The sequence below is a fragment of the Garra rufa genome, chromosome 18, assembly GCF_049309525.1.
Source record: "Garra rufa chromosome 18, GarRuf1.0, whole genome shotgun sequence".
NCBI lineage: Eukaryota > Metazoa > Chordata > Actinopteri > Cypriniformes > Cyprinidae > Garra > Garra rufa.
The window spans coordinates 22,945,887-22,960,318 of record NC_133378.1 but is presented as its reverse complement, the minus strand read 5'-3'; the positions used below and the strand labels follow the sequence as shown (position 1 = coordinate 22,960,318).

At 43.1% G+C, this 14,432-nt stretch overlaps 1 protein-coding gene across 1 annotated transcript; it reads right to left on the bottom strand.

Moving 5' to 3' along the window:
* Positions 1–361: 361 nt before the first annotated feature.
* samd11 (sterile alpha motif domain containing 11) lies at positions 362–14,063 on the bottom strand. The gene is made up of 8 exons (XM_073822681.1): positions 14,004–14,063; positions 9,401–9,546; positions 7,452–7,567; positions 6,792–6,870; positions 5,885–6,597; positions 4,634–4,758; positions 4,087–4,197; positions 362–2,088 (listed from the first exon to the last, which is right to left on the bottom strand). Exons 1-8 carry the CDS (start codon positions 14,061–14,063, stop codon positions 1,846–1,848), a joined length of 1,593 nt encoding a protein of 530 aa, XP_073678782.1. The 3' UTR covers positions 362–1,845.
* Between the last annotated feature and the right edge of the window lie 369 nt (positions 14,064–14,432).

The window sequence follows — 14,432 nt, the reverse complement described above, 5'->3', positions numbered from 1 at the left end:
TCACGCGAGTCTGGGTAACAGGTTTACTCGTCTATCACTAGGAGCACAGTCTATCACACGCAGCACCTGGCGCTGACAGTCACGGGTGTAGTAAAAAGATTTTTTTAAGGGGCGGATGGCGAACGTCCCTGAGAGTCAGTTGTTCTTTGGGTTAGGCGGGGGCCACAGGGGCCCTGGCCTGCGACTGAACCTGACGCTCTGACAGCTGTTGTTGACCTGAACCCTGCCCCCCCCCCCTTCACACGCTCCTTCCCCTAACCAGGAGATTTACCGTCCGCTGGGGCCGCCACTCCCTGCCCTACTGTGGAGGAGTTTGGAAATAAACATATTACTCTGAGAAAAAAAGAGGAACACGCATCTGCAAGTTTGCAATAGGATTTATTTCACCCAGCAGAGAATAGAAAAATAGGATGAAGACAAAACATTGATGGGAAATCTAGAGACGATTTTAATTAATTGCTTACATATTTTAAAAAGAAAAACCATTTCAAAGATTTGCATAAAGAGCTTTGTGCCTTCCATTTCCCTGCAACAAAGAGAAAAGTATTGTTCTTTGGGATCAATTTAAGGACAATTTAATATTTCGTCGCTCTAACTACAGCAAACAAATTCCTATAAATATTTTTTTTTCTCATTTATATGCTGAAGTGGCATTTAAGATTGGGGCTCATGATTATTACAACTGGAATACACAGCAAACAGAAAAAGATGAACAAAAGTACCACCGAGTCAGCCAGTCACATTTTGTTCAATAATAAAGATTTTTTTAACTCGTGCAACTACATTTAACAAAACGTACCATTTATTTCATCTTCAGTATATTCTCATCTTGAGCATGTTTCTGTACAATTCAGGATAACATGTCTTTCCCACAGCAGTAAGTGTGACCTCACAATGGCATTAATCCATCTACGGACCGGCATCGGGAGGGACGCACATCCTTCCCTGATGCTCTCTTTCTCGCGGGGTTGTGAAACTAAAACGGGCCCAGATGTTCGTCGGGTGAGAGTTTTGGGCCATTGCTTTGGCTGATGGCTTTTGGTCACAGGAAGTCTAAGTGCTTTACACATCGCTCTTTTTGAGGTCCTTTTCTATTCCGCTTCCTCTAGTACGTCGCCCTGTATGTGTACCTTGTTTCGTCACCGTTGAGATCAACGCTAGATCTCGTTTGAAAATTCCACATCCATCCATCTTTGGTTTTGGACTGTGGAATGCATAGTTGCACTGGTCAAGACTGCAAATGAGTTCCATCCTGTTCTTATATTTACTCCTCTTTGGAGGATTTAGTCTTTCAAAACTAAACCAACTCCAGAGAATTTAAAACTGCTGGAAGTTGGAGGAGGAGGAGTTGGCGTGAAAGCAGAAAAAGAAGGTACCACAAGAGTTCATCGCAGTGAATGCTGCAAAACAATGTCGTATGTGTACCTCATACGTGCATCTCCCTTCCTTCTGGCATGCCGTTTAAGAGCAGCTGTCTGCTCACGTTCATCTCTCGCACACTCTGACGCTTCCTGTCTCGTCCCTAAGTCCCTATTTGCACATCTTTGGGTTTTGGCTTCCACACAGCCGCTGCGAAGGGTGGAGCTGTTTTAGCCCGTGTCGTTTCATCAGTGTCTCTCCTCTTTCAGCACATTTCTCCACACTTTTCCTAAAAAGATTAAGTGCCTCTGCATAAAGGTCCTCAAGTTTGCTTTTTATTTCGGGAGGGGGGGTAGAGGGGCTAAGAGGAAGGAAAGAATAGTTCAAAGAGGGCCCCCTTCATGCCCTCTCTCTCCGTTTTTACCTCCTCCCTGAAGCACTGCCTCTGCCATATGGAGAAGCAGTCAAGAGTTTTAATGGCCAATTCTACGAGGGAGGTTTAGTGGAGTCGTAAGCTCCCGCTGAGGAGGGGTTTCCGTTCTCCTGTTTGGGGGAGGCGCGGCAGGCGGGAGGGGGCACGCTGAATGGGGAGGAAGTGCTGCCGGTAGAAGGAGGGCGGGTCTCGGCGGGCAGGGGGTCTCTGTCTGTGGGGCGCAGAGCAGATGGCGGCAGCGGGAGGGCCAGCGGGAAGCTGGTCATGTAGAATATTCTGCCAATACGTCGCGCCACCTGAGGAAAGCAGCCACATGCCAGCGTTATTTCTCACACACTGTACGCCCAACAGGAAGTGCACACGGATGTACAGTACCAGTAATACAAGATGATTGCTTTCATGTCTGCTCAGATTAATGAATGTAGAATTGTGATTACACATGAAGAAACAAATACAAAACAAGTGGTCCTATCTATAGGTCAGGGGTAGGCAAGTTCAATCATAGAGAGCCACTGTCCTGCAAAGTTTAACTACAACTAACCTTAGCAATTCTGAAGACACTGATTGGCTTGTTTAGGTGTGTTTGATTAGGGATGGAGCTAATCTCTGGAGGACAGCGGTTCTTCAGTACCAAACTTGCCTACCCCTGCTATAGGTTAATGGGGTCGTGGGCAAGATCATGAAAGTGGCCCCACAGGTGTAGAAATTACAAATATCTTCTAGCCTTCTAGCCGGGAGTTCTAATCTGTTAATTTATTACAGACCATCTTGTGGGCTCCCCAAGGTACTGTTTGGATGAACCAAATTTGGAGGCTCTAGATCAGGGGTGGTGAACTCCGGTCCTGGAGAGCTGCAGTCCTGCAGAATTTGGCTCCAAACCTAATAAAAACTCACCTGCCTGTAGCTTCCTACTAACCCTTCAGACTTTGTAGGAAGCTTGTTCAGGTGTGTTTGATTAGGGTTGGAGCTAAACTCTACAGGATAGCAGGACTCTAGGACCAAACTTGCCAAGTCTTGCTATAAGTTAATGGGGCTGTGGGCAAGATCATGAAAGTTGCCCCACAGGTCTAGAAATTATAAATATCTTCTAGCCAGAAGTTCTAATCTGCTCGTTTAGTACAGACCATCTTGTGATCCTGAAGACCTTGATTGGCTTCGGCACCAGTCGGTACTGAAATTTTAAAAACGTTATTTCCGGCTAACATTTGAGCGCTGTTGAGCGGATTCTTGCTTCTGTGCGAGCGTTCGGTAGAGAGTGTGAATCGATAATCATTGTAGATAAGTCATATCTGTTGAGCATATGAACACAATGGCGTTGTTTAACAATCTGCTCAACACTCAGATGTTAGCCAGAAATTGACGTTATTTAAAATTTCAGTACCGACTGGTACCAAATTTGGTACTTTTGAAAAACACTGCACTGAACCAAATTTGGAGACTACATCAGGAGTAAATTTTAGATTAAAACGTATCCACCGCACCTGCTCAGACATTTTAATTGATCCTGTAGACCTTGAATGGTTTGTTCAGATGTTTGATTAAGGTTCAAGCTATCAAGAAGCAGAATAGGATCCCTTACTCAGGGATATGGAACTTTGGCCACTGGGATTGGCAACTCTGACCTAGTCCCCTGTTCTGCAGAGTTTTGCTCCAACCCTAATCAAACCCACCAGTAATCCTGAAGACCTTGATTCACTTGTTCATGTTCGTTTGATTAGGGCTGGAGCTAAATTCTGCAGGAAAGTGAGGACAGAGTTGCCCACCCTTTCTTTATGGCAGGGGTTCTCAACTCTGGCCCATGAGATTCATTTCCCTGCAGAGTTTAGCTACAACCTTGATCAAACTCACCTGCCTGTTACTTTGTAGTGATCCTAAAGACCTTGATTACCTTGGTCAGATGTTTTTGATTAGGGTTGGAGCTGAAATCTGCAGGAAAATGGATCACGCAGGGCAGAGTTGAGAACCCCTGCTCTATGGCACGGGTCTCCAAACTCGGTCCTGTAGGGCCGGTATTCTGCAGAGTTTAGCTTCAACTTGCCTTAACACACTAGTCTGTAAGTTTCTAGCATGTCTAGTAAGACCTTGATTAGCTGGTTCAGGTGCGTTTAATTAAAGTTGGAGCTAAACTCTGCAGGACACTGGCCCTCCAGGATTTCTTGTCCTTTAGAGTTTAGCTATGCCTTATTTAAAATATTTAAACACCATAATCAGCTAATCAAGTTCTCAGGATTACTTGACAGATAGTTGAAGTAAGTTCTACATGATACTCCTGGTACAGCAGGTCTTTTCTTTACCTGAGAGCGGATCTTGAGGGCAGGCCCGAGTTTCAATCCCATGTTGTTGAGCAAGTGGTCTTCCGTCAGCAGCGGCAGAGTCTCACCGTCAATGGCCTGCTCTCTGAAGACCTGAAATAGATGACTTGGCTTCAGCTGATGTTGATGAACATTCACCATTTCACTCCACATGCACACAATTCACATGACTCTCATTCCACGGGGAGGCTCATGCACACTAGGCATCTGCAGTGAAATGAAGTGCGCTGCGGTCGACGGTGGGGTTTTGGTGATGCGTTGCGCATGCGACAGACTGGCATCCAGTGTGGTGAGATGTGTGACAGAGCTGTGAGTGAGAAAGATAAGAGCAGCGCAGAGCGGCCTTCTAACTTTTTCAAAGTACGCTCTAGAAACATCTAAATCAAGCTATTCTGGTCTAATGTTCTCGTCTACAAATTGCAGCACGTGATCTTCACTGTGTGCTGTACTGTATGTCTCCAGTAGCCCCTGTTAAAGGCAGGGGGAGGAGAGGAGGCGTCCAACGCTCTGCTCCTGCTCTTGTCCTCACCTGTGTATACTCCCCACAGCCTGCTAGGCTGCTGATGAAGCTGCACACCTCCTCCACACTCCACTTGCTGATGTCCTCGGCTGCTCCCGCCTCTTCTCCGTCCACGAAAAGACCTCCCATGGCGCCTGTGGGCCCGCCGGGCCGAGAGGAAGCAGAAATCATTAGAGACAGAAGGCCCCCTGTTCCCTTACACGCACGCTTGCGCCTACACACCGCTCTGTTATTGACCCTGCCTATTACAGAGTTTAGCAAAGGTCAGCGACAGGGCCCCTTCCTGGGGGAGGTCTCTCAGCTGGAGCAGGTAATGCATTTCAGATGGCTGAGGTTGCTCTGCACTCATTTGAGTTAGGCGGAGACAAACACTTCAGCTTCTTGCCTTTAACTAGATATTATTGCTGGGATAAACCTTCTATGCTTCTTTGATATGTTGGTATCTCTTAAAATAATATTTCACCACATTTTTGTGGAACACAAAAGATATTTAGTACAAAGTTCAAACAGAAGTGGATAATGATTGTGGCTGTCAAGCTCCAAAATGTACCAGTAGAAGTACCTGTTTGTGAAATTAACTTTGAGGAACAACCTCAAATGTATGTTCCTGACTTCTTTCATGGTATTTTATAGTGTTCTTTAGCACAGGGACGAGAAAAAAACTTGCATATTATGGTAAATAATATATATTTTTTTGTTTTTCAGTAAACAATGACATAATTTTAGGCAATTTTTTGTATAAGTCATGTTAGTGTGCATACCTGTCTTGTTCGCTATGAATAAGATAAGACTTGTGTGTTGGTATACTAGTGCATTTTTGAGTGTGAGCCAAAATCTTTTTGTATGTTGCATGTTCAGTATTTGCTACAACGCCTGAGGAGGGTTAGCTCAGCCTCTCTCTGAGTTGGTCACTTCCTAATTAGGAGATTCATTTTCCATTAAAACTTGCTCTGGGCTTGCTTGCACTCTGGGCTCAATTTCTCAGTTTCTCTAACTCTCTCGCTCACTCTTTCTGTCTCTCTGAGGACAAGGAATACTATTTGAACTCCAGATTTTACAGATTGTTAAAGTTGAGGAGCAGGCATATGGTGTCACTAACACTAGTGCTGTTTATGTTCATTTTAAATAAGGAGTGCATTGAGTGAGTTGCTGAACTGGAATTGGAAGATTTTGAATATGAAAATTGTCTCTGAAATACAGTATCTCTCATTGGCTCTGATTGGATTTTATCATCTGAATTTTAAACAGCTGTAAACTCACCGGTATGAAAGTAAGGGCTGGTGTATGGAAAGGTGAACGGCAGAGTTTGTCCAGGCAAGGTGGGTAAGGGTGGGATTCCTGGTGGCAGGTATTTGGCCTCGCTCTTGCTCAGTCCTGACGTGAAGAGGTGGTGGGTTGGTGACTCTTGGCCAGTGGAGCTACAAGGAGCACTGAGTCTTCCCTCCCCCAGCTCCTTCACCGCTTCACTAGACTTGGTCACATCCTTGCCCTGGCACACCTCTGAACCGAGACTGTGTCCGTCAACTTTGGAAAGCCTCTCGGGCCTGTCTTCCTCTGCATCATTCTCAAAGTCTTTCATGTCTTCATCATGTCCCTCTGTTTCTCCATCCCGTGCGCAGCCCTCCCCAAGCATCTCTTTAGTCTCAGATGAACCCCCTTGCTGGTCCCCTCTGAGTGGTCCTCCTTTTCTAAAGCTCTTCCTGTTGCTAAGGTCTTTAGAGGAAGTGCCTGCTGCTGCCCCCTGGTGGTTGAGCGAAAGTAATGGGGTGTTGTTGTGCCTCAAAACCAGCATGGCGTTGCGGCGATTGAGCTCTTCTCGGAGTGGGTGGCCCTCTGGGATTTCTTGCAGGCTGCGCAAGGCAGGGTGTTCTGCAGGGAGCCCAGGATGCAGGCCCAGCGGGTCCGCCAACAGTCGCTGCCTGTGGAGGTTCTCTAACTCCTTCTGTCTCAACAGTTCAGCAGACATTTCCAACCTGGAGGAAAAATCCACAGAGAGACACGATGCAACAAAGCTTGCAACTATTACAAAATAATATGAAACTGCACTCACAGTATTTGTGTGCATCATCAATTAACTCTTATTTCTTGCTATAGTACAATAAGTTGCTCAAACATTCATTTTAACAAGAGTCTGGAGGTTCATTTCTCTGCATCTCTATAACATTACCTAGCAAGGTTTTGTTTACGAAGAATCTCCTGTTGACGGGCAAACATCTCTGCTTGAGCAGGCTGCAGGAAACCATAACCTAAAGCAAAATGGCAAAATAAGAAAGTGTTCACGGATTATACACATTATTACATAGTAATCAATGCAGTTGCTCCAAATAAATGATGCTAAACCTTTTTTGCAAGTACTTTTAACCAACTGGTCTCAAGGTCAGTTTTAGTGGATATACAAAGTCAGCTCTTCAAAAGTTCACACAGGTGTCCTAGCAGAGTCACACAGGTACAGTTTATGATATTAACTATGGACATGCTACACTAATGTTTGATCACCAGAAAGTGTCTCTTTTGCTTTGATGTAACTAACTAACTTTTTTTTTAAGTATTGTTTGAAAAGTCCATTTGTGCTACATTAATTTAAATGCACTAGTATGACACATTTTGTTTTCTTAAAAAAGCCAATTGTAAATTATTTTTGGGGTTACTGTAAATGTGATATATATATATATATATATATATAAATATATATATATATAAATAGATTTAACAGAGACCTTTCTTGAATATGGTTGGAAAACAACCCATAACCCATGAAAGGAACTCCCAAGTTAAATGAGCTTAGAGTTAATGTGAGGGTGTGTTACATCTGGCAGAGCGTGCTCACCTGGGGCTTGGCAGAGGGCAGAAGGCATGCCCAGGAACGGGGGACGCAGGTGAGGCCCCAGAGCAATGTGAGGAGCATTCTGCGGGGACAGCAATGGAGGAGGGTGCGATATGTCTCTGTGTACACAAACAAAAAACACACCATCATTAACCAACTGCTACTGTTTTTCTCCATCGCACATGAGTAGCACCGCAACAGTATTAGTACAATGTTTGCAACTTCTGTTGCTGTTCTGTGGCATGGGATGTGTACCTTTAGCAACCCGCTTAAAGTCATCATGAAACTGTGTTTACAACCCATTTTATTTTTTATTACAATGCGAAACAATGTATGAAATGTAGATATAGTTTCCAATGACCTACAGTATATGACAATGTTAATATATTTGGTCTTTGTAGAATAGATCTGCTATGCTGCTGAATTGCTGCTGCAGGAACTTGTGACTTGTGAACTTAAGACAAACAAGTAGAAAATAAAATAACCCAAAGCAGATCTATACAGGTGGAGCTGGGGAGGTGGATGGTTTCAGAAGAACTGTGAAAGTATGCTGTAAAATGCTCTAGTGGAAGCTAACCAAATGTAAATGTAATCTTAGTTCCTAATTGGCTGCGTATGTAACATGAACCAATCAGCTTGTGCCAAGTAGTTTAACACCGTGAATATCATCATTTTGTATTAACTGCCTGCGCCATCTAGTTTCATGACAGAACTTGGCATGTAAGTAAACATAGTCTGTTTTGATGTCATGTTGACTTTAGTACAGTGTTTAAACCCCAATATACTTAAAACGAAGTTCCTTTTTATTCTTTGTTCAGTGGTAAAACAAAGTTCGAAATCCCGACGATGCCCACTCTGATGAAAGCAACTTTTAAATGAATATGTAAATGTAATGCATGCTTTCCTTTCAGTAACAAAAAAAAAACAGCAAAAATGGAGAAATCTGCAAGCAATTTTATATATAAAAAAGCAATAATCACAACATATGACACATGGGTATGTTTGCACGAGCTGTGCAAATTACATGTATTTACATGGCACTTTATTCAATATATTGCTTAAAAGCTTTTTATTTGGTACTATAAAGCAGCTCTCCACTGTGTTCATGTTTTACCCATGAACATCTCATCTCAGAGGACTCAACAAACAAAATAAACCCAGAGAAGAGTTCCGCGTGAAAGAAGGCGGAGCCTCAGCGCACACATCCTTTTCCCAATCGTCACGGACCAATGGTAGTACGAAGGTGTTTTGCAGCTGGAACTAACATTTCTGGAAAGTTCACTTTGGCAAGCCGTTTTAAACTCCCAAAACAAACTTAGTTTTGGATGGATTTTGTTCGAAACGACGTCACAGTAGCATTCTTTGATGTTGCTTGAAGTATTTCAGGGCCTTTACTTACATCCACTTTCTTATTGTGTGATGTTTTGGTGTTAATACTTTTTTTTTTTTTTTTACATTTTGGTACAGCTGCGTGGCGGTACGCAGGTTCTTTACCATAACTCTGAATATCTCTTACTAGACTGTTAATGATACAGATTTGAAAGACATGTTTAGACCATGTTGTGTTATGCAAATAATACAGATTTCCAACAGTCTAATGGATGTGCAGAGTTACGGTAATGATTCAAGTTTTTTCAAGTCAGGTACATCTGTACGGTGTTATGGTAATGATACAAGATTGTTTTAGCTGTGTTGCGGTATGCTAACAATACAGATTTCCAACAGTTTAAGACAGCTATGTGGTGTTATGGTAATTTTTAAGGAGTGTGGTACACAGTTATACAACATTATGGTAATGAACAGGTTACCAGCAATCTGTTACTGCAATGTGGCGCTATACTAACAATACAGGTTTCTAAAGTCGAATACAATATGGCAGTGTGGTGTTATGGTAATGCTGCGTTTTCTTCCATCGGTTATTTTTATCATTCCCTCCGGTGCATGCAAGCCACCGTAGCCCCTCATCAGTCCTGTCACGCTGCGGACAGCGGCACTGTTTGTATCCTTGCCCCCCCCAACCACCACCACAACCTCCATCATCTCCTCGCTCTAGCTCCCTCCCTCTTGCTCTGCAGCCCTGCCACTCTGGTAATGAGGCCTGAATGCACAATAAGAGCATGTCATACTCCGACAGCTGGGGCGGCCCCCCAGCCTCGCCCGGGCTACAGGCTGAAGCACCCACTAATTAACACAGTTCTTCCTCTTCCACCCCAACACACACACGCATACATCCCCCTGTCCTTCCTGTCTCTCTCCGCCGTATTCAGCCAATAAAAAGGTGGCGTGTCGCGTAGCCTCAATTATATTTTTCCCCTTTTGTAGAGGCAGAGAACACAGGCTGTTCGTATACAATACAGCGGCCGCCTTTATTGAGCCCCGGCGGGGGAGAAGGAAAATGAGAGGAGGGGTAAGGAGAGAGAAAAGGAAGGGGGGGGAAATATGAAGACGTGTACTATGACTGTTAGTGGCGAGGTGTTGAAATCCAGGCAGATCCTGCAGTGTCTTTTTAAAGCTTTTTACTGCTCCTCCGCCAATGCAAGCCCCTCCATTTACAGCAACTCTTCACCGAGCCCCCCAAAACACACGCTCACACATGCATAAATATAAATGAAACCCAATGCGCCTAAAGCAAGCGAAAGAACAGCGCGGTTGCTTTGTACTTGTGACTGAGCAGCGCTTGCTCCAGGGGGAGAGAGACTGAGCAACGCAACGCAACGCAGCACAACACAAACACCCAAACAGAAGAGACAAAAAACAAAAAAAACTCTGAAATGAGGAGAGAAGCCACATTTTGCTGTGCTCTACTTAGGTTTTACGTCATTTCACAGCTAAATAGCCCTTGCGTGTCTTCCTTGAGCAAAAACAAAGAAGAAATCTAAAAAACAGAGAGAGACATGGAACGAGTGTGTGTGTGTGTGTGTGTGTGTGTGTGTGTGTGTGTGTGTGTGTGTGTGTGTGTGTGTGTGTGGACGGAGGGATAGAGGAAGGTGTGGAGAGACACAAAGGGGGGAAATCATCGATCGATCGGGCGGCTGTTGAAATGTTAATGCTAATCGTATAACCGCTTTCCGCCGGTGCCTCGCACTTCTGTGGCAGCTCCAATTAATCTGGAAGAAGGCAGCGCGTGACCTTGGGGCCGGGAGTCGGGCCGGCAGCCCAGCCATGCTTATGTAATTACACTGTGAAGTGTGTAATCACCTGGCCTAATCCCTCAGGCCTCACAATTAGCCCGGGCGGCGCTGGCCAGGCCTGCCAAACTCTGCGCCGCCCTGCGCGGCCCACAGATGAATAACGGTCAATTAAAGCTGCATGACTGGGGCCGCGAGGCGTCCGCTCGATAGTAATTAGCTGTAATCATGGGGAGACGTGCCCGGCAGACGTGCTTCTCCTTTTATAGGAAGCAATTTTGGAATGAGGCGAGCATTAACCGTTTCACTCTGGGTCTTTGGCCCAGAGAAAAAGAAAAATGGGCTAGAAAGCAAGGAAAAAACAGAGCGATACGGTGGATAGCAGGAACTATGATTCTGCTTTAATGTGTATTCTCACATATAATACTCAAAATGTAAATAAAAAGCAGTGTGTGACCAGATGAAGTTCTGAAAATGAAGTTAACTTTTCTCTGCGCAATAAAGAGATTCACCCAAAAATGAAAAGTATTTTCATGATATTGATATTGTTTCACTGATTTAATTAAATTTAATGATGACAGTATTTTCCATTTTGGGTGAACTATCCCTTTAAGTGAAGATAAATGTAAGTGTTTTAACATTAAAAGCAATTGCACGAGGCAGCTTTAAATATTTGTTAAATATATTTCCAGCACGCTGACTGCTGCTCAGTTTACTGGCTTAATTACCTCTACATCTTTTGAGAGCTGCCTCCGTTCCTCCACCCTGCCCCGTCTCTCCTTTTCTCTATCTGTCGATCTCTCTCTAGCTCTCTCCCAACCTAGCTGGCGGTAGGGCAAGTAGACGCCACTTGTGTTCGCTCATGTGTGACGACCTGTCAGAGTGGCAGCAGCGTCGCTCCCTGCCTGAAAGCAACGGCGGTGTGGAGCATTGTGCATGTGTGTGTGTGTGTGTATTTGTGTGTGTGTTAAGGCGGAGGCAGAGCACCAAACTGGCCAGACGAGAAAAAGAGAGAGAGAGAGAGAGAGAGAGAGAGAGAGAGAGAAAAGTAGAGCAGAGCTGACAGGATGGCCCTTAATGAGAGGAGCGCGGGGGATTAGCCGCTCGCCACACCGTGCCCGCCTCGCCTTGACTCGAGGCGGGAACACATTTGCACAGGAAGCACATTAAAATGCATAAGGCTCTTGCTCACCCATCGGCCCCCACCCCAGACCACTGTCTGTTGCTTGTGCTGCCCCACATGCCAAACACATTAGGATTTGCCTTGCAGATTCCCTAAATGCAATCTGCCATTTAAACCCAGACAAATGGCCGGCCGTGGCTGCAGGACTATTGATCTTGGTAATGATTTGTTTTTAACAATAGCCACTAATGGGCGTCAGATAATCAATTATGGAGAGTCGATAGAAAGGTGAGCTTGAGGAATGGCTTCCGGCTTACCGTTTTAGCCTGCCGGACTCTCTGTCGATGCTTTAGAGGGTTTGCAATGTCACACGGTCTGTGCTAAAAGCTTGTAGCCCACCCAAACATCCAGGTCATATATATATATATATATATATATATATATATATATATATATATCAGATCAGTAAAGATGAGTAAGATTTTTTATGTTTTTTAAATACGTTTGTTATTATCATCAAGGGTGCATTTTATTTTACCGAAAATACAGAAGAAAAAAAACAGTAATACTGTTAAATATTATTGCGATTTAAAATAACAGTCTTCTATTTGAATATCCTTTAAAATAAAATATATTCCTGTGATGCAAAGCTGAATTTTCTTCAGCCATTATTCCAGTCTTAAGAATATGCTAATATGCTAATTTATTATAAATTTTGGATGTGCTGTTTAATATTTTTTCGTAAACTGTGATACTTTTTTTCAGCATTCTTTGATGAATAGAAAGTTTAAAATAACAGCATTTATATAGCATGTAACAATATACAACACTGTTCAAAAGTTTGGTGTCAGTTTTGGTTCTTTTTCTGATAGAAATTAATACTTTTGTTCAGCCAGGATGTGTTCAATCAATAAAGAGTGATAGTAAAGACTTAAAGACTTTTTTTTAACTCTATTTTGAATAAATGCTGTTCTTTTAAACATTTTATTAATCAAAGTATCCTGAAAAATATTAAGCAACACAACTATTTCCAACACTGATAATAAAAAAGCATATTAGAATGATTTCCGAAGGATCATGTAACACTGAAGACTGGAGTAATAATGCTGAAAATTCAGTTTTGCATTACATAAATAAATAGTTTTTTTTTTAAGTATTTTTAAATTTAAAAAAAACATTATTTTAAATTGTAATAATATTTTGCAATATTACAGTTTTTTCTGTATTTTTGATCAAATAAATGCAGCCTTGATAAGCACAAGAGACAAAACATTAAAAATCTTACTGATCCCAAACTCCCAAACTGAATTTCGCTGTCAAATTTCGAAAAGACTGCACTGGTCGCTCTTTTACATACAATTTTAATGATTAGAGACTGAAGCTTTCAAGCTTTATAAGAGATATAAAAGCACCATATAAGTATCAAAGTATGAAGTGATTTTGTAAACCAAATTAAATTATTAGTGAAAATTAGTGCTTTTCTCATTAACTTTTAAAAACATGCTCAGTGCAGAAGTCATATAGACCACCTGTAATACTTTTCTCTCCCATTTGTTGGACCACAAAAGTCGCATGGGTATATTTGTAGCAATAGCCAACAATACATTGTATGGATCAAAATAATCAATCTTTCTTTTATGTCAAAAATCATTAGGATATTAAGTAAAGATCATGTTCCATGAAGATATTTTGTAAATTTCCTACCATAAATATATCAGAACTTCATTGTTGATTAGTAATATGCATGGCTAAGAACTTCATTTGGACAACTTCAAAGGCGATTTTCTCAATATATAGGTTTTTTTTCACCCTCAGATTCCAGATTTTCAAATGAGGTTATATGTAAAATATTGCCTAATTCTAACAAACCATACATCAATGGAAAGCTTATTCAACTTTCAGATGATGTATAAATCTCATTTTTAATAAATTGACCCTAATGCTTAGTTTAGTGGTCCTGGGTCACATTTTTAAAGCTTGAAATCTTTAGTCACTGCTCATTGTAACTGCATGAAAAAGCTCCTCATATTGTGTTACAAAGAAGGTAAAGGTTAACATTATACATGTTTGTAACAACATGAGGGTGAGTAAATAAATACTGTAAATAAATGTGTATTGTAGCAGTTTTACACTTTTCCGAGCTCAAACAACACAAACAAAGGGTTAAAGAACCGACGAAAAAAAAAAAAAGAGCGTGTAGAAGTGAAAAAAGGAAAAAAACACTCTCCTCCCTCCCTCTTTTCACCCACAACCTAGGAAGTGTGCAGGCCTCGTTAACATCAGCGGTCCTGTGTGGCTAATTACCGTGAGCTGGCGGAGCTGCGGCGGCTGGCTGGTCAAAGCTGCACGCTGAGCTCCTGACATGATGCTGCGCTGGGCCAGGAAGCGAACAGAGTTCCCCCACCCACGCTGGGCAACCCCTCCCAATTCACTTCCTCCCTACCGCCTCGCCTCGCCGGCCCATTATCGATCCTCCAGCTTCCCGCGCCACATAAATAATCGACAAGCAATTACCTGCCTACTCCCGCTGCCCGGGCTTTGTTTGGAGGCGGAGGGGAGCGCCGCAAGCGCAGTGGCCTTGCTGAGATGAGGAGAGAGGGAGGAGGAGAGATATTCGGGGGGAGAAACCTTGCAGGGAGGGGGAACGGCGTGTGTTGTCCTAGCGACCCGTTTGGTCCTGAGCCCTATAAATGCCTCCTGACAAGATCAAATCGAACAGGGTTGCGAAGAGGT